A 23,455-nucleotide genomic window follows, 5' to 3' on the forward strand; every position below is an offset into this window, starting at 1 on the left:
GTTAAAAAACTATTTAGAAATGTTTTCTTTACTGAGTCGGAAGGACACAATTCTGTTGGAGTTCCAAAGCAAGTGGTTGAAGCACATTCTGAAACATTGATAGTTTTCTTCAAGAATGCACAGAGGATGTGCATGCTTGCAGGGACCTGGAAAAAGAAAAAATTGGGTATTTTAAAATGTCCTCCTTTTTCTTTCTGTGGCTAGACTCTTACTGGGGGAGATGCTGGAACAAACTGTAGGCATTCTGCTCACAATGTCTTTATTGGGAGGGGCAGGGAGAACAAAAACAGACTGAATTTTTCAAGAATATACCATGTCAAAACTGCTCAAGAGTGGTTTTTAAAAAATTTGCTGTTTGAATACTCTGTCTCGGTGCTGGAGTTCTCAGACATTTGTCAATCATATGCACATTTTGCATCCTGTCTTTTTTCTTGTTGGGGAGAGAACAAGGATTTGAGGTCTGAGTGGTTATTGCTGAGCAAAAATCTGAGCTTGAATGTTGGAAGTATGTGCATAATAATGGTAGCAATGTGTCGTTAAAACATTTCAACAAAACTTCTTATTACAAGGTAACCTACTTTTATTTCTATGCTCAAGTTTGGGTTATTGAGGGAAGAACACAGAATTTGATACGGGTGGTATTTAAAAAGTCTCCAGTAGGTGTCAGGAAATCGTAAAAAATCAGTAGGCAAGCAAGACTATATGGTTGTTAATGAACTCCGTGCTTTAATTCCTCTTTTGTTTCAAAGGTAACTCCTTGCTGTAGGGTGCATCATACGGGTTCTGGTGTACCGTACTGGCAAAACTGCATAGTTTAGATGTATATTTTTCAGCTAGCTTGATCTTTATCTTGAATTTTCTGTGACATTCTAGTGCCTTACTTTTCAGGTCTTATTTACTTAATTATTTAAATGAGTGCCTTGATAGCTGCCCTGGTTGATACTGAAATGGAATGCAATTTGTATATTTTGCTTTTCAGAGCTTGAATTTGATAAAGAGCTTTATTAAATAAATGATATAGGGGAGATATTTAATTATAGCTTTTAATGCGGCTGTGAAATCAAACACAAGTTCTGGGTACAAAATCATTAATAAGTTATGTGTCCCAGCCTCTCAGGCACAAAAAAACCTCTGACATGCTCATGGTAGAAATGTAAATCAGGATTTAATTAAACGGCCTTAAATTCATTCCCCTGTGCTCTGTGTAACAAAATCATACTTCCAGTTGAGTCCATTAAACTTCATTATTACAGGATGTTGGTTGTTTTTTTCATTGTGAAAAACACATTTTTCATATGATATATATGGTTCTTCGCAATATGAGTCCTTTTCTGTAAGTGTGAGGAGTATAGACTGCAAGTTAATGCTCTAACTTACACTTCCAGTTGATACATGTCAGTACCATAACTGAATTTTTTTGAAACAACTCTTGCATGCTGGGGTGTTTGAACACTTTTTTCTAGACTATACCCTTGACCTAAGCCACTTGGAAGTCTAATAATTCTTGCACCTCTGCAGACTCCAACTGTGAAAATCTGGATGCTTTGTTATTGTTTAAACTTCTAGATGACTTGCCACATGGTGTCTGCAGAGGCTTTTGAACTTTAGGGCCTTGGGCTGTACCTTCTAGAATGTAATTATTTGTCTTGTATGGGCAGTAGTTGTTAAAAACACAGCCATGTGAAACAGCATAGTTATTCATGAGACACACCTTACACTTTCCCCCCTTCTTTATTTCTTGAGAAATATGGTGGTGATGCAATTTATCCAAGTAAATTTCTTTAACTTTCATGTGTGAGATCTTGTAGTCTGATACACATGAAACTAGATCTTCTTTAAATACATTTCAATTAAATTTTACTGAAAAAATTCTTTACAGATCCCTCCCATGCTAAAGAAGATGAAATATGTACTTCAGTATTTCACACACAAATTAATCCAGAAGATTATGATCGCCATAAAACCCAACATAATCAGGGTAAGCTTTATTAATTGTATAGTTTGTATTTCTAGATACGGCAAAACAACATGTACAATGGGTGGGTAATGAAGACTTGGCCTTTGTGGCTAGGCCAATGAAATCAGAAAAAGCAAGGTTGCTTAGTGGAATGGCAACAGTTCTTATTTTTTTACAAATGATAAAAAAGAATAATTTTGTTTGTGACTTACCTAAAACATTTTACTCAACATGCTAAGAAAATTTTTACTTTCAGGGTTATAAACCTTTTTTTCTTCCATTGCAAAATGATGAGGAGTGTAACTGATTCATTGTGAAGTGTATCACTGGTTCTTCATGGAAATTCTTTAAAAACTTGTCTTTGCTGTTAGTCTAAGGTACTATAACTTTCATTAATAGGTTTATATTCAAGAAACCATCTAAAAAGGAAGAGTGGTGCTGTACACAGTTTCAACTGTTCTGTAATTTTTTTGTTTTCAGGAGAAATTGTATGGATGTTGTGAAAAACCTAAATCTTCAGACAACTCATTTTATATTTTGTTATGCTCATTGTTGTAAAGGCTGCATTGCTTTTATGGATTAAGTACTTTCTGGCAAAAATCAAACATCTGTGCTGATACTTTTAGACATCACTTGTTTACATGCACTGAATAGAGGTATCAAATGCTGGTAGTAGCATAGTGTGTCCAACTCTTCAAAATAAATGGAATTGTGCTTTTGTGCCTCTGTTCTTTCCAAACCTATTTGAAATTTAAATTTGTATGGTTGAGTAACTTCTCACATGTGTTGTGACATAAGAAGAATAGCTTCAGCTGCCTTTGCTATCAGCTGCAATTGTTTATTTCTTTGTCATCTACCATTCTATGTAAACAGTTGGAATCTGTCTTCCCGGTGACTGCCTAAGATGACAAGGATATAATAAACAGGTGTTCCTCAAGGTTGGACCATTGATGGCAGCGGAATCTCTGCACTTTTTTGAATGTGATTGCATGTTTTAACTTTTCAAACCTGGACCTCAGCTCCCTTATCCTTTTATCACTTGTCTTAGTCCACCAGTATGTGACCTTAATTTTGTGTTACTAAATGTTTCTTCACACTGGGTTGGAACAGTGCTGTGCTTTTGATTTCTCTGTCTCCCTATGGTGTGTCTTTGTTCCTCCCTTAAAATGAAGCTTGACCCTCATGCTTCCACCTTCACACTTTCTCAGTTGTGCTGGAGTGTCCTTGAATAGCAATGGCAGGTTTCATTACCAGTGTTCAGGAAAGCAATGACTTCTAAAGCTCCCAGTCCAGGCATGGTTGGGAGTTGCTGTTGCTTGCAGTATTTTGAGACGTTCTACATTCTTTTAGTTTGGAAACACATGAAATAGAGATCACTTACAACTTATGAGCAATAAATTACTTAAATGACTTTTACTGTTTCTGCTGGAGGCTTTTGATATGGTTTCTGAATAGCTAAGACTTACTGTTTTGGTTGCTTATGGATTTCTGTGTAACAGTTATCATAAAGGCAGACCCTGAACAAGAGGAGCTTTACTTGTGAAGAAGAATGTATGTATTAGTTTTATAATATTACTTTAGCAGTCTTATCAAGATTTGTACCACATCTTTGAAATTTGTACCAAATCTACCAAAACTTGCATGCAAAATTTGTTGAGCTGCAGTCTCTTTTACTTACCCATGGCAATCTTCAGTGTATTCCTTGTCCCAGTGATCCACGTCTGTCCCTTCTTTACTGGAATGTTCTGAGATGTTCTGTATGATGGCTTCCTCTCAAAAACGCTTATTCTACAGTTAGAGAAAGATATAGCTTAAAAATAATGTTTCATGTATGTTGCATGTTATGTTGGTGTTTGGTGTGTTTTGCTCATTTCAGGATACAACTTGTCATGTTTATATTGATTGGTAAATTCTTGTATGATCCAGTTCCTTGATAGATTCAAGATGTTATACCTGGTAATGTTAAAGATGGTTTGGGATGCTCTCAGTTAACAGTTGTGCATTTGAACTGTGACAGGTCAGATCCAACACCTCAGTCCTTTAAAGTTTAATTGCAATTTGAGAGTAAGTCTGATTGGTGAGAATGTTGCACAGTTTTTTGTCCATACTGTGCAAAAGGATGCATGGAATTTATTTCATATCTTTGGGAGTTTGCTTTCAGTCTACTCACTTTGAAAAAGAGTTAATTCCATGTAAACTTCCATAGCCTATCTTCATTATTTAACATGTTAAATTGAGGTTTTTTGTAGGCAAATAGCCCACCCATTTTTCAAATCTCTACTTTCCAGAAAAGCCAAAGGTACTGTGCCTACTTTTGAAGTAGTTTTTGAGACTTAGAAGTTGGTTGTATTTTCTTAGACTTGTTATTTAATGTGATAAATATTTGCTGTTTGTAAAGCAATTGCTGTTCTAAAACTGGTAAAAGTCTCTGAAAAACAGAATGTGTTCCCATTTTAGTATGATAGATAGAAACTCATTGTTGAAAAAAAGCGTATGTGATGTTGCCAGAATATCATGTGGCTGTGTTTAATAGCTTTAGAGCTCTACAACGAGTTTTATTTTTAAACAAAATTTGTTTTATAAGCTGTGTTATAATAATACCAGCTATATCATCTGTTCTTCAGCTGTTTTATTTTAAAAAACTGTACTTGATATGTCTCCAAATAGTTCTGTGGTTTTCAAAAAAATTATTGTCTGGTTTTGTACTGATGATAAAACTGAAACAATGATAGGATTCGAAGGAATGCCATGGCTTTTAAAGCAGCCATGCTTAACATTTTTGAGGTCAGAAATCCAAAAGTATTTTAGCCTCCCCAACACTCAATTATCTCATATAATAACAGCTTAAAAATGAGATTAGATTTTGACAATAGTTGTGTTTTAAATATAGCAATATAGTTTATATGTTTGTTAAAGATTTAAATGGGATTGCTGTTATTACAGCTCTCATTGAATCAGAAAAGGAATGATGATAACTTAGCAACTTTTCTTCCTTGAACTTCAGATTGTGCAAGTGAAATAGAAACAAATGAATTTCTTAATCGAGCAGAAAAAACACATAGCAAAAGTAAAAACAATCAGGATTTCATTAAAAAGAACATTGAGGTAAGCATTAAAGCATAAAATCATTAACATTTTGTTAAATGTTAACTAAAAAATAGTATATAAGTACTTCTGGGGACAGTTGGGTTTCTTTATCAGGAACATTAAAAGCTAATTAGGCATAAATGAAAAAAATCTTGCTGTTAAAAATTGTTATTTATGGCAGAGTACTGTATAAGATAGTTCTCATCTTGGATGCTCTCATTGGTGGGGATAATACTGCGTCTATGTATTTGCTGAAGAGTACTGGAAACTGAATTGTTCTGTTTGTGCCTGGACATAGCTTGTTTTGAGGGCAAATATTTCCTAAGATTTTCTTTAAATGTATTTACTGTTAAGTTAAAGGAAGATGTTCTTTGCATAGATAAGGAATAGGTATGCAGGTTGTTCATGTATAGCCTGCGTGGAACCCTTATTTACAGAAGACTTCTTTCTGTCAGAAAATAGATACCTTGATTTCCATGCTTTTTTTTCTGTGAAGACCTAGTAGCTATAATGATTTTTCATCCAATGAAAAATATCCGCCCCCTCTCCCCACGTCAAAGACTGTTATAAGATTATCAATGTGTTAGATATAGGCTGCTCGCTTTTTCTGTCAGAGTGATAACTTTGTGTCATGGCAATAAGCAAGACTTGGATATTAATTTCCCAGAGTTTAAAAACTTTGTTTTGGTGCTGTTTGAGCTAATGGAGTTCTAAAGTTTGGTTTTTTTTTTTCTTTTTGTAAATATTTCAGCTAGCAAAGGATTCAGGAAACCAGATTGTTATGCTTGAGAGAGAGAGGAAAAGGTTAATTGAACTATTGAAAGATACAGAAGATGGAATTGAATTGCAAGGTCTTGAGGTATGGCAACTTTAATTTGTACTGTATTTGTCTTATTTGTACAGTAAATCTAAATTTGATGTGGTTTTAGTCTTACCATGAAGTAACCTACTGAGATATGAGAGAAAAGCTGGACAAATCCAATTGGCTTTCTCTCCAAGAATGAATTTTCATTGACTTCTTTGTTCATTTTACTAACACTTGGGCATGCCTGGCCTCAGAAAAACAGCAAAACTTAAAAGTTAGGTGTGGGTGGAAGGAACTTAGAAGCACACTCAGAGAAGATGATGAGCTGTTTTCTCTGCATAAAATGTGAAGTTGCTGCCTATCAATCTGAGCGGCTAGTGCTGTAGTCTCTGGTAGAAGGGCCAGTAACTGCTTCAAAAAAACTCCAAGAGTTTTTTAGAGGACATGAACTTCAGAATACAGCAATTGGGGAAATATACATTGATGAAGCCTGTGTGTCCATTTAGAAAGATAACATGGCATCTTTGTGTGGCTTCCAACTCACTCTCTCTGAAAAGTACACAGCCAAAGTCTGCTTAAGTATACTGCAGTGGATAGCAAGAGCTGAAGTAGATAGAAATACCTTTCCTCATGGAGAGTAAAAACGTGTTTGATTTGTCCACCAATCACTGCTTCTAGGAGACTCTGTACCACAAAATGATTCCCAGTAACGTGAAGATGTCAAATAGTCTTTTGATCTCCCAGTTACTAGGAGATGGCCTTTATTTCTTACTGCTTTGAGAGGAATGTGAAGGACTTCTCAGGGGCTCTGTTGTTTTACAGAAGTAATCATAAGGCTGCTAGGATGGGAAGATAAAATTTGGTTTGAAAAATAAATCATACTAGGAACTTACAGTATTTTTCAACTATATATAGTATTAAACATGCTAAAGATAGGTGTTTTCATAGAATGAACATCCTCAAACTATGTAAACTTGATATAAAACTTCAAGAAAACTGCATTTTAATAAATAAGAAGAAATATTGGGAAAATGCTTGCTTTGGGTAAAGAAATGAGGTGACCTTTCTGATTTGTTTTACATTAAAATGTACATTATGTTAAGTCTGTAGTAATGTTACGGACTTTTTCACAACACTTCTAAGTATACACTGAATGACAGTACCTAAGAAGAAAGATGTCAACTTTGTGTAGAATGAGCAAAATATATCCAAGGTCCACTTTCTGTTTAATTTATGCAGCTAAAAATGATCTGGAGTAAATTATTTTTCAGTAGGTTAAATAACAACTTATGTGTGAGAGAAAGGAACAAAAGCAAATGCAATGTATTTTTTTTCTTTTTTTAATTCTCTCTTCCCATAGTGTACTTCGAGTTATTTTCTAATGGTGGTGAAGACATCCAAGAGGTGATGTTCTTCATTACTATTTTCTGAAATGTGTCTAAAATCCGTCTTTATAAATTACTGTTTCAGGATATGGGGTAGGAGGTGAGCTCAGGATTTTCTTCATCTGAATCCAAACCTGTTATGGAAACAGAGAACTAACTTACCCATTGTGACATTAAACAAATTTGTAATTTACCCAACTTCAGTGTGATTTCTAGGTCGAAACTCTTTCGGTCCATGGTCCAAAACTTTTTACTCCAGGGAAACTAGTAAATATACACTATGTTTTGGCATTTTCAGAGCTTTGTGCGGCAAATATAAGTGAAGGAGTCCAGATCAGTCAGGTAAACCTGATGGACAAATGACTAAGGTTATATAAATGTGCTGTATTTTAACAGTAACTGTTCTTTCATGGTTAGTAAACTGAAGTAGAAGCACAGAAAACATAACCTTTGCTGATCATTGGTATGCAAAGGTTTAAAACTATCAGCCACACTCAGTGCTTGTGTTCATGAGACAAAAACCTTCGACTTCTGTAAAACTGCACCGATCTTCCTGTTGACCTGACATTTGTTCCCTTGCTTTACATAGAAAGCTTATTGAATTTTTTGGGACATGAACACTGAGCTTGCAGATTGACTTATTTATCTGTGTAAAATTCTCATCAGTTAATGATGTTGCACAGAGATGTTTGACTTGGCTGACATAGTTTAACATTAAAAAAATGCAGTGGAAGACTCTTTGGTCTAATGTTGATCTATTGGTTAAGAGAGTTGATTTTTATTGTACTTTTGTTTGCATATTAGAAGAACAAAGTTAAAGCTCACTGGATCGTTATGTAATTTATCTTTTGTCTGTGCATTTAGGAAAAGATTCAAGGTATTCCATCAGATATGCTTGCAACAGGTTTGGCATTATAATTCCATGTAAGGGTGACAAAATGTTCAGCTGAAACAGTACTTCATCCAGCCTTTGAATAGGAAGAAACTGTAGGGAGAGGGTTGTGGGGGTTTTCTTTGTTTTTGTTTTATTCCTCTTGTTGGAAAGGCTGGTGTTTGATTAACAATACCGTCTCTTCTGTTCTTTCCTGATCAAGGACGTGTTCCAATTTGAGGAGATGGTCCTTCATTTGATAAACCTCAGCATTTAAAGACATGACGATGTCTTAAACAGCCTTCTGTTAGTAAACATCATAGTTTTCTGACCTAGAGAATAGTGGCTTTTTGTACCTTTTTTGCACCAATTCTCAAGGCATCAAGGCAATGGAAAAGTATAACGTTTTTCCAAATTTTGTATTTGCCACATGTCACTATCATGTGGGCATGTATTATAGAGATTTTACTATTTGTATCAGATATTGAATAGATAACTACACAGGACATGTGTATTCCTGTATGTTCTTGATACAATGGACAAGAATGGGAAAGGTAATTTGTAGGTTAGTGTCCTGGTTTCGTCTGGGATGGAGTTAATTTTCTTCCCAGTAGCTGGTACAGTGCTGTGTTTTGGATTTAGGATGAGAATAATGTTGATAACACACCGATGTTTTAGTTGTTGCAAAGTAGTGCTTACACTAGTCAAGGACTTTTCAGCTTCCCATGCCCTGCCAGTGAAAGGCTGGGAGAGGGCACAGCCAGGACAGCTGACCCAAACTGGCCAAAGGGATATTCCATACCATATGACGTCATGCTCAGTATATAAGCTGGGGAGAGTTGGCCGGGGGGACAGTGACCACTGCTCGGGAACTGGCTGGGCATCAGTCGGCATGTGATGAGCAATTGCATTCTGCATCACTTATTTTGTATATTCTTTTATCATTATTATTATTATTTTCCCTTCCTTCTCTGTCCTATTAAACTGTCTTTATCTCAACCCATGAATTTTACTTTCTTTTTTCCCCTGATTCTCTCCCCCATCCCACTGGGGGCAGGGGGGGAGTAAGCAAACGGCTGTGTGGTGGTCAGCTGCCTGCCGGGTTAAACCACGTTACAAAAAAAATCAGTATAGTTTCAGCCACAAGATGGAGCCAGTACAGTACCAGGCACATCTTCCCAGTTGAAGAAAATGTTACGTGCTATTTTGTCTCTAAATCCTTCAGCAGCTGTAAGAGGATTGTTCGCATCTCAGTTACTGAGATAGCATTGGAGAAAACAAAAACCAGAAATATCTAGTAGTTAGAGTACAGAATTAATATCTAAATCATTCCAACCCACAAATGAAACTCTTACAGCTAATCTGATCAAGAAAAATAAAAATCAGTAGGGCATGGGAAGCTGAAAAGTCCTTGACTAGTGTAAGCACTACTTAGCAACAACTAAAACATCAGTGTGTTATCAACATTATTCTCATCCCAAATCCAAAACACAGCACTGTACCAGCTACTAGGAAGAAAATTAACTCTATCCCAGCTGAAACCAGGGCAGTTAGTCTAGTCTGTACTAGATCATCTGTTTAAAGAAAACAGCTCCTAAATCTACTGCCAAAGTAGAATAAAAGAAAGGATAATAGTTACTTAAATGTGTCTAGTCTGGAGATGGATTCTTCCTCTCACATTTGAATTATATTATGGGTGAGGCATTTCCTGTGGCTGCTTTATAATAAAGATCATGAGGAAATTAACAGCTAATGAGTAATCTAGACTGCTTCAAGGTGGCCCAGGTAACTAACTGTCCAGCTGATGGCCACTTTCATTTTACTTCATTCTGACTTTTAAAAAGCTGGTGCAACCACACTGGCTAAAGTAATGTTTCAGAGGTTATCAATCAAGGCAGAGCTGGCTATGCTGTATGAATTCCTCTGTATAGTGTAATGTGGATTAGATAACTTCATTTGATCCGTACTACTAAATATGTCAAATATCCAAACAGCACTTCTCACTTTTTAAAAAAAGCGTTTTATGAGTATTTAAAATATATTAGAAGTACATACCCATGCTAACCTAATTGTCAAAGCTGCAGGGGTATAATTTGTTTCAGATGTTCCACAGTAATAAGCACTGACTGTGCTGTTATAAAAGTATTGTTCTGAGTTAACATGCAGGAAACATTGACAGGACAGAAGCTTATTTTCCAAGCAAAGCCATCTTGAAAATACAAAAGAGAATGTGTGAGTCCATTTAACCTTGGAGTAAAGCAACTACTGGAGTAATTTGGATACTTGGAGCATGGGATATGAGAGCGTGGGATACAGACACTGAGCTGTAGCTAATGAGCCCAGTTGCAGCTTAACTGACTTCTGTAGAGTCATTTCTGTGTGTTTGCACTGTGCTCTTCAGTGTTTGATTAGGGGTGGTTAACATGGCACAAGTGTAGTACCACATCGGATACTTCTGTTATGATGGTCACTGTCTTACCTGAAGAGATGCTTCCACAAAGTTGGCAAGCTTCTAGAGATATTTGAGTGGCTTCTCTGGAGTTAGGTCATGTCTGGAGAGGCTTACTAGTTGTGTCAACATACTTGTATGAGAAAGCATTAGAAGAACTGATTTTGTTTCACAAAAGAGATTACTCTTTTTTTTTTAATTTAGTATGGAGGTAATTTATAACAGGTGTTTGGGGTATGCTTTTTTTCTTTTTGCAACCAGTGTGATTTAGGGTAATGGGGATGAACCAGGGATGACCTCATAGCAGTGGTATTGTAATTGGAAGCTCTTGTGTGGATGTGGGTCCTCCTCTTGTGTGGATGCGGCTGCTTGAGTAGCCAGAGGACTAATCTGGAAGCTGTAAAGGAGTGGTGGACATGAATCCCTTGCAAGACAGATGTTGAAGTCTTAGGGCAAGGTGCTGGCTCTCTTCTGTTAGGAAACAGAAAGGAAACCAGCAGTACACTCATGTCCTCCCCCACACCCCTGCCCTGCCCTTCTAAGGTCCTACCTGGTGTTTCCTTGGTGTCAGGACAGAGATGTAATCTGCTAGTGTCATTCCCAGTGGATGGTGGTATTGCAGACTTGCTTCCCTGAGTGTTAGACTGGAGTGCCAGATTGCTGTGGAGAACCTGCATCTGTTTGTCAATATAAGCCCATTTGTTTGCATTAAGTGGGCCAAGCTCACTCATAATATGCAACTGTCTGTACTAGGAGCACATATTTGTATTGGTTAGTCAGGTGTTACTGCTATCAAGAGGAAAAAGTAATGTAAATCATGATCTGGAAAAGAACTCTGTGCTCTCTGTCTCTCCCAGTGTTTCTCTGATAACATACTGGGGCTCTGGAAGGGCGCCTTTATCTTTCTCTTCTTTAGGAAAGGAAAATTAACTGTAGAGCATAATCAAATCTTTAGCATATCTAAAGAAATATTACTGCTTGAGAGAGAACTATAAGAAACTATGCTGCTATTAATAGGAATTCTGATGCCTTGTTTTCTTCTTTGGTGATGCATTGCAAGTGTCACATTACATGTCATAACCTCATTTTGAGATTTGGCTCCAGGTGGTTTCTGCCATAGCATCAACCTCTGCAGTTTCATTCCAAGCCTGGTTTTGGTCAGGTTTTCTCTCTTTTTGACTCCTTATCAGATGGAAAGTGGTTGTCCTTTTAGATATAGCTGCTGATTGTGTTTCCTTCTTTGACTTGCACAGGAGTCTGTTGCTTCCACTTCCTTCAGAGGACAAGAGAGAGTAGTGTGTTATGTTCCACTTTATTTGGACTTCTAATGTGCTGCTGTGCAGGTGTGATTGAGTGTGTACCAGAATAGATATGTCTCTGCATTTGCTGCCAGACTTTGAGATGTAAGCTCATTGTGGGAGTTTGACAAGATGTGTTTAGTGTAGTTGAGAACGTCTCATTTTTATGCCTGTTGACTTGCATTTGTCTTTTTTAAAAGCAAAAAATATCTTGCTGTCTCAGGTTGGTCAACTTGAGTTTGGTCAACTCTCTGTACAGTTCCTTGGACTTAGGCTGTAATATGGTGTCTCCAGCATAGATGTGCAAACAAGGAGTGCTGAGATGCCAGGCATAACAGAAGTGATTTAGGATGATATTGAGGGCAGTTCTAGTGCAATTTCTGAGGGCTGTGCTTTTGCACTTCAATATTAGCATTGAAAATGTGAGCTTATAGCATGTTCTTTGTGTTTTCTGGCTTAGGACTGGTGGATCTATGTCTGCCAGACGCTTTCCTCTTTGTCTCTATCCACTGCACTATCTTGCAAAGGAGCACAACACTCCTAAAATTGATTTTCATGTCAGTGGCATCATAAAGTGATGCTTACTGTGCAGCACTGGACAGCAAGATCTATGTGCAAGTTAGACTGTGACAAGCAATTCTTCCTTCAAAAGGGAGCTGGGACTGCTATGTTGAACAAATACAGAAACTGCAACAAGGGAAGAGTTTGCATCCATGGAAGGGAGCTGCGATAGGCATGGCATGGCATGCATGAGACTGTTTTAAAGGTTTGACTAACTTGTCTAAGAGGCTATAAAGTGAGATGCATCATTAAGGAAAGGGGTTAGCTATCCAAAGTGCTTCTTTTAGGTGTAAAGAGAACTTGATCAAGGGAGTTGTATAGCCTTCAGAAGAATGGATGGGGAACTTGGGAGCTGTCTGATTGCTCTTTGGCCAGCTGGCATGGAGGTGAGGCATCTGGCTTTAAGCAACTTTATTTCAGGGCTTCTGAGTGGCTAGTTAGTGAGGACACAGGCTTTGGACTTTCGTAGAAATAAGTAAAATAATAGCACAAGTCTGTCTAGGTTAACACAACACCTTTTTTGCTATTACATTTTAACAATGCAGGTAGCTGCATGTGCTTTCTAAAAATAAAATGAAATATATATATATTTTTAAGTCCATTTAAGTTGCTGCTTGGTTATATTTAAAAATGAAAAATGTATGCCTCTAATTGTTCTGTTCATATGCTTTTGAGTGCACTTGGTACATGAATATTGGCAGATTTCAGCTGTATACTGAGATGGATGAAGACTTACATTTCATTCTTAAGTACGGTTTATTTGAAAAAATAAATACACTTCATGTGTAACTGCCTTTAAGGTCTGTTTCCTTTGGGAATGAGGATTAAATATTTTCTGTATCTTTCAATAGGAGGATGTATCTGGCTGGCTAGCACCAGGAGAAGGGTACACACCTGAACCAATGGAATTTCATCACCTAAATGAGATAGACATTAAGCTTCAAGTGCTACTATCTGATGGGGATTTTTCTGCTATTTCCAGCTCTTGCTCAAAACCTCCAAGCCAGATTTATCAGGTATATTACAGAACAGACCTTATGTTGCAGATTTCTTGTTTGAAGAGTGTGGTGAGATCTGATGTAAATGAAAATACAGCATGTGTCTGTATTTGTATTTTTTGTGTTTTTCTTTAGTTATCTTCTATTTGTTCTCAAAGTATATGTTAAAGAACGAAGTGAAATCTGTGGCTGTAGAAATCATACGTAAAAATAGTATGTTGCTATTTTGAGTGGTATGTAATTCAAGGACTGTCTTGTTTTTAACATTTGTTGATTCCACATTTTCAACAAGAAATTTCATATGAAGGAATTGGTAACTCAGATGATGTTAACTGCGTGAGGGCCTCAGTGGTTTTGTCAGCATAGTAACACGTTACCCATGATAATTAATCTTTGGGAATTAGAATTAGGTTTCTTCTTATCTCAGGATTCCAAAAGTGCCTCTTCATTTATGATCCGAAAGATAAAGCAACTACCAATAAGCAATGTTAAAGACTGTAGAAAATTGACTGAAATTGTATGTCCCTTGTTTTTAATGGCCTTTGTCTTTTTCCCTTTGCCAGCAGTATTAAGAAGCTTTGGGGTCTCAGCCTTGAGAAATGCTTGTTTGAATTTTGTACATGAAGACTCCAGTTTATCCCATGCCCCAGTAATGTTGCCCCTGATATAATGGGGGAAATACAACATAAAATACCATAATTCCTATTTTGCACCAATTTGCACAAAACTTCTTTACTTCTGTAAAATTTACAGTTTGTAGCCAGAACAGGTATATCAGAAGCTCTGTAAGAGTGTACGTTGGCAAAACTATGTTTTCAGTTACCAGTGTGTGAGAAACATCTCTTTGGCTAGAATAACTGTGGGATTTTTTTCTTCTTTTTCTAGAGAGCACTTTAATGTCATTTTTTGTGTTGACTTCTTTCTGAACTTTAGGTTTTGAATAGTAGTATTTCCTATTGCTCTGACAGTTCCAGAGGAGTGGCATTTTGATGCTGATCGTTTGCCAACTAGGATTTAATGTGTGAAACAGCGACTCCCTCTAGTGGGTACTCACTTACACAAATGTAGTTGTTACCCGGTAACTTCAGATTCACGGACCTGAGCTTGCCAACGATTGCCGGATCTTGTGTTCCCTGTTGTGAGACATCAGCTTGAAGCTGGTGCGACTGCCTATGATAATGAACACTCTGTTTGGGAACATTTGTCCAAGTGGTTGTTGCTTCCTTTTCAGGTAGAAGCTTGGAAGTATTTGAATAGAAACTTGCGTTTATGTGTATGCTTATTGAAGAGTATTGCATTATCGTTTTGAATAATATTAAACTTAACAACCAAAAAAAGATAATTAATTCCATAAATTACCCTTCATTAGTGAAAAGCAGCTGCCCTTCAACTTTGTTTTGCAGAATACCAAAGGTTTTTAGACATTGTAGTTCCGGGAAACACTTGCAGGATTCTATTTGTCATTTTTTGTTTTGTTCAGATAAACTTAAACATGTGAGTAATTTCAATGAAAGCTACCAAAGCATGGGACTATTGAAAGGTGGTTTTATAAATTTAGAGAAAGAGCTAAACAGAATAAATATAAGTTGAAGTGAGTAGGAGGCTTTAGTTACTTAAAACTGGACTTAGAATGACACTAACTGCATAAATCCAAAACTAATTTAAAAAAAAAAAAACCCACAACAAAAGCAAATCATCCCGCTACTGTCACCTCTAATTCCAGAAGTGTCTTGATTTCCAGGTGCCTTCCCAGTTCACTCCAAAATCCCCTAGGTGCCTTCATTCCTGCAACTCTGCATGTCCAGACCTGCTGCTCTCAGCAGAGGACAGGCTGTCTAGCGGCTGCCTTAGCTGCATTGTGATCCAGACTTTAGGCAAGTCAGTGTTAAGTTCTTCATGAAGCCTGATTTGTAGCTGCAATCTGATTGTATCTGGCACTGTGACATGACTGGGCTTGTTTATATTTACATTTACATAGAACTTCAGCTGCTAATTTTTTTTTAATGGTAAGTGGAGGAGAAAATAGTTGTCTCAACTTTCAGGAACTTGACTGCTTAGTGTGGAAGCTTCGAACCAGGTCTAGCCTTTAGTCCTATGTTCTTGGTTATGGTTATTTTTGTTTTGGTAGGTAGATAATCACTCTTCAATTCGTACATAGAGCAATAACAACACGTCAAGTTCTGAATTTGGTTACGCGAGTTCATTCTCAGCACTTTTTGTTTTCAAATTCCTTTAACAGTTGCTTTTTCAAAAAACCAGGAAGTAACATGCAGCAGTAGCTGAGAAATTAGTGACTGTTTTGAATTTACAGAGCTTCCTGTCAAAAGGCATGAAAAATGACTTTTTTTTTTTTATAAGTGGTTGTTCTAACTCTTGGTCTTTTTAAAACAGCCTTGTTCATCACGATCAATATCCCCCAATATTGTTATAAACTGGAAGTTTTAATGAATTTGCTTTTTAAAACACCTGTTTTATTCTTGAAGCATCAGTTCTGATATCAGAAAATAGGTGGGTCACAGAGCAATATCAGAATTCTTTGTACTGAATGTCTTTTGGAACCTGATCAAAGGCAACTGATACCTACCCAGAAAGGGTCTGAAGAAATTAATTGAATGATGCTTTTGCTAAAAGATGATCTTGTTTTGTGATATCTTAGCATGAACGCCACATGCAAGACAAAGGCAGTAAGAGTTCTGGTTGTCTGCCCCTTGTTGGGTTTAATTTCAAGTGTTCAATGACAAGATTTTCAATTGCTTCTTCAGTTGACCACAGCAACTAAATGAGGAAGTAAACTAGCTATCAGCACTGGAAGGCTGTTATCCTCTAACCAATTAGAAGTGGGACACATTTGATTTACTAATAGAGTTAATTAAATATCAGGAATTACCTTATTTAATAACCCTTGCGCATATTCTCTAACCATTGTGAGAGACAAAATATTTGTTGGTGAGACTGGGGTTCTTCAGCATTCAAAACCGATAGTGATAATCTGGTATTGTTGAAGTCTTAGATAAGTTTCTATTGATTTCTTTTATTCAGAGCTTCAGCTTAGATTTTCATAACTGAGGTCAATTCTGTAAACTTAATTGCTAGATAAAGGTGTTACCACAGATGCTATGGAATGCAAATTTGAATGCACTGCAATATTTGTTTCTTAGGAGTTTAGTTTTTTAAAGTTTGGTTTTTTAAACTAAGGTGCCAGGAGAGGGCTAAAAAAAATCCTGAACGTACAGACTTTATTTTGAATAAGTCTGCTTGTTACAGGACACAAGTCTGATTTGGAACATGGATGTCCTTTCATTTGGAGAGGAGGCTGATTTTGGTGACATTAATCTTTCTTGTAAAAATCAGTGCTGAAATTCTTTCTGATTTCCATGAGATGTGGATTTCATATTTTGTGGTTGAGTAGGGTATAATGCATTAGTGACGTGGAACGTTGGGAAAAAATTGTTAGTGTGTAAATCATCTGCTTGAATTTTCATTTAGAATTTTGGAAGTAATTAAAACAAAATTAGCTTAGAGTTGCACATCATAAAGCTGCACATTCTTTTCTTCCAAGAATTGCACTGGATATAACTTTCAAAATGCAAACACTTAATCACCACTGGCTCAATGGGAGAGCTGCTTTCTGCCACTGCTAGATACTTTGGCAGGATATAGGATCTATGCTCTGACTCTGAAATCTTTAACAACTGGCTTTAATTATCGTACAGTACTATAGCTGAGCTGTTACAGAGGAGCATACAGATTCATCTTCTTGTGCAATGAGTCCAGCTGGATTCAGAATGCTTTTCCAGGACTAATGTTCTCTTCTACATGGAAATGTTTCTCATTAGAACCGTATTTCTCTCTGAAACATTTCTTTGTTCTGGTGCCAACTTAATTAAATATTTAAAAATGCTTCTGTCTTATTTGTTCTTCCCCAAAAATATTAAGTAAGTTGAACGTAATCCTGGAAGAGACAGGAAAATGGTAGGATGAAGAATATGAAGTGTAAGACTGTGTGTGATGAGTACAGTAACCAGCTTGAAAAAATGGAAAACTACCTGAAAATAAAAAGAAATGGAGGTGGTGTTTAAAGAAACAATAATATGTCTGCTTGATTGTCTTATAAAGATAATTACTTTAATGTTGTGTATTACCTTGATGACTTCTTTCATACCTGATTGGGTTTCTTTTATCAGAAAAATATTCCATTTTTCAGTTACAGCAGTAGACTGTATTTTATAGTTTAAAACTAAATACATACTGAAAATGATAAAAAATTCTGAAGATACACTAATGTTTCAATTAATGAACTCTTTGATTGCCTATACTCTATGCCTGCACTTCATCAAAACAGATGATTTTGACATGTATCTATTTCAGGGCATGGTTAGAAGCAGGTTAATAAGCTGATCAGCCAGTTTTGTGGCTCAAGAAGATTGTATAACTCATATCTTTCATTAGGTGGGATTTTGTTTTTATTTATTTGTAGAATTTTGCAGAAAAGGGAGTGCAACAAATAATTTTAGCAATTTCAAATACTGGATATCTTTGTTTTGCGTTATGATCATTACAGCTTTGGCTGTTGCTACTTATATCTTCCCTTATGTAACGTATCTAATTTTTATTTTCTACTTTATTTTAAGATTTTTAGATCTTCATTAATATCAAATGGACTTCCACTACCTAGACATGCTATATAATTGAAAAATAAAATGTTTTGAAGCATTTGTAACATTGACAATAAAATGTTTTCTGTGATATAATACTTCCTATGTTTATTTCATGATATCTTGAGAAAAATATTAAAAAATTAATAAGTGGGGAAAAGTCTTAACTTTGCTCGTATGGTATGAGTTCTGATCAGTTACTATTCAGGGATGAGAGAAATGAGACTGTAAGAACTACTTCTGTGAAAGCAGCGGCTTAATGCTCCATGTTGGTCAGATATCAAATAGATTATTAGGAACAATTATGAAAGGAATACAGAGTAAAACAGAAAATATCACCGTGCTGCTGTGCACATCTGTAGTGCACCATATAGCTTGACTATTGTGCAGTTGCAGTTCCCGGATCTCATGACCAGCACAGAAAAAATGGAAAACTGGTTACCAGAATGCTCAGAAGTGTAGAATGGCTTCTATGCCAGGAGTGACTTACACAGAGACATTCTTCAGTTTGGAAAAAAGGAGTAAGAGGGAATGTGATTGAAGTGTGCAAAATCATGCTCATCAGAGAGAGAGTAAATAGTAACAAATTTTTTTTACCATCTCATCTAAATAGAATTATATCAGTTGTGGATGTTGATGTTGGAGAAATGTTGAAACAATACTTTTTACTTCTGTTTTCTGCTAAATGTTCATAGTTCAAGTTTTATTCTGCACTCTCTGATAGGAATTGGTTAGGTATCATGGCGGAGATCAATATTCAAGAAAAGTTTATGGAGAATGAAGTCATCATGTTTGTCCCAGTTAAGAATTTCTTTTGATAGAACAGTGTTGTCTTACTAGAGAAGCAGCCAGGCTTAAAATCACACTGAGTGTGATAAAAGGAAAAATAACTTATGATACATAGTTTTCCTAAAGTTTGAAGGGGTTGCTCATAAGTACTTGCAGCAGCTGAGCTGTCTGTAAAATGAAACATGTATGCCTGAAACTATTTCAAAGGCTAGGGCAGAGACCTGCATAAAGCTTTGCTTCAGAAATGTGTGTGGAAAAGAAAGTAAAAAATTTGAAGGTAGTAATTTTTTTTATTTTATGACTCCTCACTGTCACCTTTTTAAATCTAGCTGGTATTGCAGTAGTAATATTTTCAGACATGCTGTTTGCAGTTTGAGCTCTGTTATCCTTTGAAGGCTGAGTTCATATAAAAATATCAACCAGTAGTCTGTGCATACAACCCCCCCCCAAAAATACTGGGAAGTATAATACAGTATTTAGTTACTTCTCAGTACCACTGGTTGCATATTCTTATAGATGTATTCATAACATTGGTTTTTAAAACAAATCATAACTGCAGCTCTGATCCATGCTGAGCACTGACTGCTCACATGGCAATGTCTCTATATATGCACAGATAAAAAGTTTGGATTTAGAAATGTAATTGCAGATATAGCTGTAACTTTTTTTTTTTTTTTGGAAAGAAATATGATACCATCATCTTCCTCCCCACCCTTCCATGAACAATTTCACTTGTATTAAAATCGCTGGAAGAACAAAGCCGTATAAAAGCAATTCCTCTTATTAGAGGGAGCTTCAGTTATTATACTTTGGGCTGCTTTGCCAACTCTATATTTGTATTGCAGATATAAAGGTCATATCCTTGCTTCATGTATTAATAAACACAAGTTTAAATAAGTCCTTTGGTTTTTTATGTTCTGTATAGATGTCAGTCATGAAGATTTCTTGCCATCGGGCATAATATTTAATTAAAAAATCTCTCTCTGTATTTAGAAGCCTAGCTTTAGACACTCAATATCAAGAATTTGGCTTTAGGTGGCCCATGTGAAACTTCACTCCAGTTTGGAGAGATTCTAGTCATTAACAGATGTTCCTGTTTATATCTCTGTCTGTTATAGGAAAATTTACTAGCATTGTGGTACTGCCAACTATTGCTGATTGTAAAAATATATTCAAATATATGTACTGTGTTTAGAATAAGTTTATTTTCAGGCAACTAATAGTTTGGTTTAAATGTCAGGACTAACAGATTTGTTTGATGTTTAGAAAAAGTTGTTTACAGATCCTCGCAATTTTTTATATATTGTAGTTGAGAAACTTTCCATTGAATGTTAAATTGCAAAGGTTGTTTTTCTTTCAAATTAGACATGCTACTTGAAATTCTTTTCCTTGTGTGTGTTTATTGAGATTGTTATTTTCAGAAGCAGCTCAAGCAATGACTAGAGGATGTTTTTATTAAATGGTTGCTCATGTTCCTTTGGGTTGAATTGACTAACAGGGAGGTTTTTTGGGTTGTGTTTTTTCCCTCTACCATTATTTGGATTCCTTGTGTTCTTCTATAGGATATTTGGCTTGCAAGAGAAAGCCCTGTTTTTTTCCAGTTACAACATAATTTTGCTGTTTTGCCAATACTTGTTGTTCTTAATAATCTAAATTACATGTAATATTGAACGTTGCATGTATTCAGGACTGATACAAACTTCAGAATCTGATCCTAAGCTACTGAAGGATGTGAGAATGTGTAACCCAAATCTTTAATAATGGTTGTGCGTTTAACTCCAACTTACAGAGAGAGGGTTATTTCTCATTTACCATGATATCTAGTAAATAAAACCTACAGTCATTTCAGTTCAGTTCTTCCTTTCCCTTCTGGCCTAATTTTGACCCCAGTATGGTTAATAGCAGCAAGCTTTGAACCCCTCATTCAGTCTGCCTGATTCTCAGTGCATTTTTATTGTTGTAGTCGAATTTAAGCATCAAAGTATTAGCTCTGGAGACGAAGAAATTCCTCTTAAAATGCGAAGGGGAAGAATTCTTTTACTGAAATAAGTCTAGCCTGATGTTTAGCTATTATATTTGAAAATGTGCATAATGAAAATTATACATTTGCCAAATTCGAAATTGACACATTATTCAAAACATTTCAATGTTTTCCTGATAGAAGTCAAAAGAACGCTCGTCTGGCTTTGAAGCAATATAAAGTCATATGTTTAATTTCTGCCTATTCTTCTTTTTGTCAGGAGTCTCTGGTTTATGCAAACAGAAGCCTAGAAGCAGTTCCAGGTGAAAAGGTTCTGCGAGACAATAAGGAACAACGTGATCAACAAAATCGTCTGAAAGAAATAGATCATCAGCTGAAATCCCTAGAGAGAAATCTTGTAAGTCTCCTATTTTTGTCGTATTTTTTTCCCCTCAGTTTGAGAACTTTGGAGTCTATCATTCCATTTGTCTTAAAAGAAAATAAAATTCTGCAACCTTGTGTAAATTACTGAAGGAATCCTCAAAGAAATATACAAGCAAAAATCTCAAATAATTTTTCTTAATCTGGGAAGCATATTTTTCAGTTGTAATGCATGTTTCCCATTAACATAGTGTCTTTCAAAGTGGAAGAAATTATTCTCCTCTCTTCCTCCCCAGAGGGGGATAGCATAAAGAATCATATATAAATACATCCTAAAAAGATCTTTTTACGGCTCATACAATTCAGTGTTCTTTGAAGGACCAGGTCTGGTGGGAATGTTCTATACACTAAGTTATTGTGTGATTTAGTTTTGCTGAATTCATTTAGTGTATTTTTGTAACTTAATTTTCTTTTAATACATGAATTTCATAGATGCAAGGGCCTTTAAAATAGGAGCATGTAAGTAAAATGGTAGTAAAAAATAATTACTGTTTTAGAATAAGTACATCACATCTCATCCTTGTTACTACTATGAGTAAAAGCAGGTAGGGAAAAGGCAATTTACAATCCAAGAGGATCCTATTATTAACCTAGTAGACAGAAATTATGTTTCTTTCTAAGTTGCAGAGCCAGGACTGACAACCCAAAACTTATGTGCCTCTCCCAAGTAATATATTACTATTCTTTTCTCTTCCTGTGGGTATAATTTATTACATTACTCTCAAGTTAAAATAAGGAAATTTAACTAAAAACTCGTGACAGGGAACCTCAAGGACTTCAGGAATCTTTTTACTTGTTTTTAAATATACATTGTAATCGTGCTGTTTGATCTGTGCTGAAAGAGCTACAAAGCAGCCTATATAGAAGAGAATTAGGGAGAAAATATATAAAACACTAAAACCCAGATGAAATCAAAAGGAGAGTCCTAAGATGATACAGTTGTCATTTGTTTGGCCTGAAAGCCAATGTTGGTATTTGGTTTTATGTTGGATCTCTCATAGATCTTCTTAAGAGCACAGGAAGAAAATCCCTTTCCTTTTTTTTTTTTTAAATAGATTTGTTCAAAACTTTGAAGGTTTGTCTTGCTCAGGTGAAGTCAGGACTGAAACTGCTGAAGACGCAAAAGAACATTACTGCATTACTGAGCTGGCAGTAGCAGTTAAAACCTGGATATATATGCAAATTTTAAAGATTTTAACATCTTTGTTTAGTGTTATTTTTCTGCTTTGAGATGAGAAAACTTTTGTTTCGCCATAGAATGTGCTATGTGGAGAAGACGAACTAGTACAGTAGTGAACACGAGCGGTGTTCCCCAGGGCTCAGTATTGGGGCCAGTTCTGTTTAATATCTTTATCAATGATCTGGATGAGGGGATCGAGTGCACCCTCAGTAAGTTTGCAGACGACACCAAGTTGGGCAGCAGTGTTGATCTGCTCGAGGGTAGGAAGGCTCTGCAGAGGGACCTGGACAGGCTGGATCGATGGGCCAAGGCCAACTGTATGAGATTCAACAAGGCCAAGTGCCGGGTCCTGCACTTCGGCCACAACAACCCCATGCAGCGCTACAGGCTTGGGGAAGAGTGGCTGGAAAGCTGCAACATTGGAACAGGCTGCCCAGGGAAGTGGTTGAGTCACCATCCCTCGAAGTATTTAAAAGACGGGTAGATGAGGCGCTTAGGGACATGGTTTAGTGGGCATGGTGTTGTTGGGTTGATGGTTGGACTCGATGATCTTAGAGGTCTCTTCCAACCTTAATGATTCTATGATTCTATGATTCTATGATTCTATGAACAAGAGACTGTGGTGAGATGACAGCTGGCATGGGTAACCTGATGAAGCTGGATTTTTACTAGGAAACCCCCAATTATATTTTGATACATTAGCAAGAGGCATCAGTATAGGTAATTGACATAAAAGAGGTGTGCAAATGAAGAAGGTGGTGATTGGGAATAGTGAGCATGGATTTACCCAGGGGAAGTCATGCTTGACCAACCTGGTTGCCACCTTTGATGAAATGACTAGATCTGCTCTGTAAGCTGGAGGGCAGGGCTGCTACACGCTGGGAGTTAGGCTGGAGGAGTGGGCTGACAGGAACCGTATGAAATTCGTCAAGGACAAATGCAGAATTCTGCATTAGAGAGGAATAACTCCCTCTAACAGTGCAAGGTGGAGCCTGGCTGGCCAGGAAGCAGCTCTGCTG

The 23,455-nt window shown here is 36.5% G+C and overlaps 1 protein-coding gene across 1 annotated transcript in view; it reads left to right on the forward strand.

The window, feature by feature from the left end:
- FSIP1 (fibrous sheath interacting protein 1) overlaps positions 1 to 23,455 on the forward strand; it is an 86,929-nt gene that overhangs the window by 6,722 nt on the left and 56,752 nt on the right. Inside the window, exons 7-11 of the mRNA XM_009320980.1 lie at positions 1,880 to 1,978; positions 4,962 to 5,062; positions 5,796 to 5,903; positions 13,265 to 13,429; positions 21,096 to 21,233. Coding sequence (XP_009319255.1) covers positions 1,880 to 1,978; positions 4,962 to 5,062; positions 5,796 to 5,903; positions 13,265 to 13,429; positions 21,096 to 21,233 — 611 coding nt within the window. The remainder of the gene's footprint in view (positions 1 to 1,879; positions 1,979 to 4,961; positions 5,063 to 5,795; positions 5,904 to 13,264; positions 13,430 to 21,095; positions 21,234 to 23,455) is intronic.

The sequence above is a fragment of the Pygoscelis adeliae genome, unplaced genomic scaffold, assembly GCF_000699105.1.
Source record: "Pygoscelis adeliae isolate BGI_AS28 unplaced genomic scaffold, ASM69910v1 Scaffold3, whole genome shotgun sequence".
NCBI lineage: Eukaryota > Metazoa > Chordata > Aves > Sphenisciformes > Spheniscidae > Pygoscelis > Pygoscelis adeliae.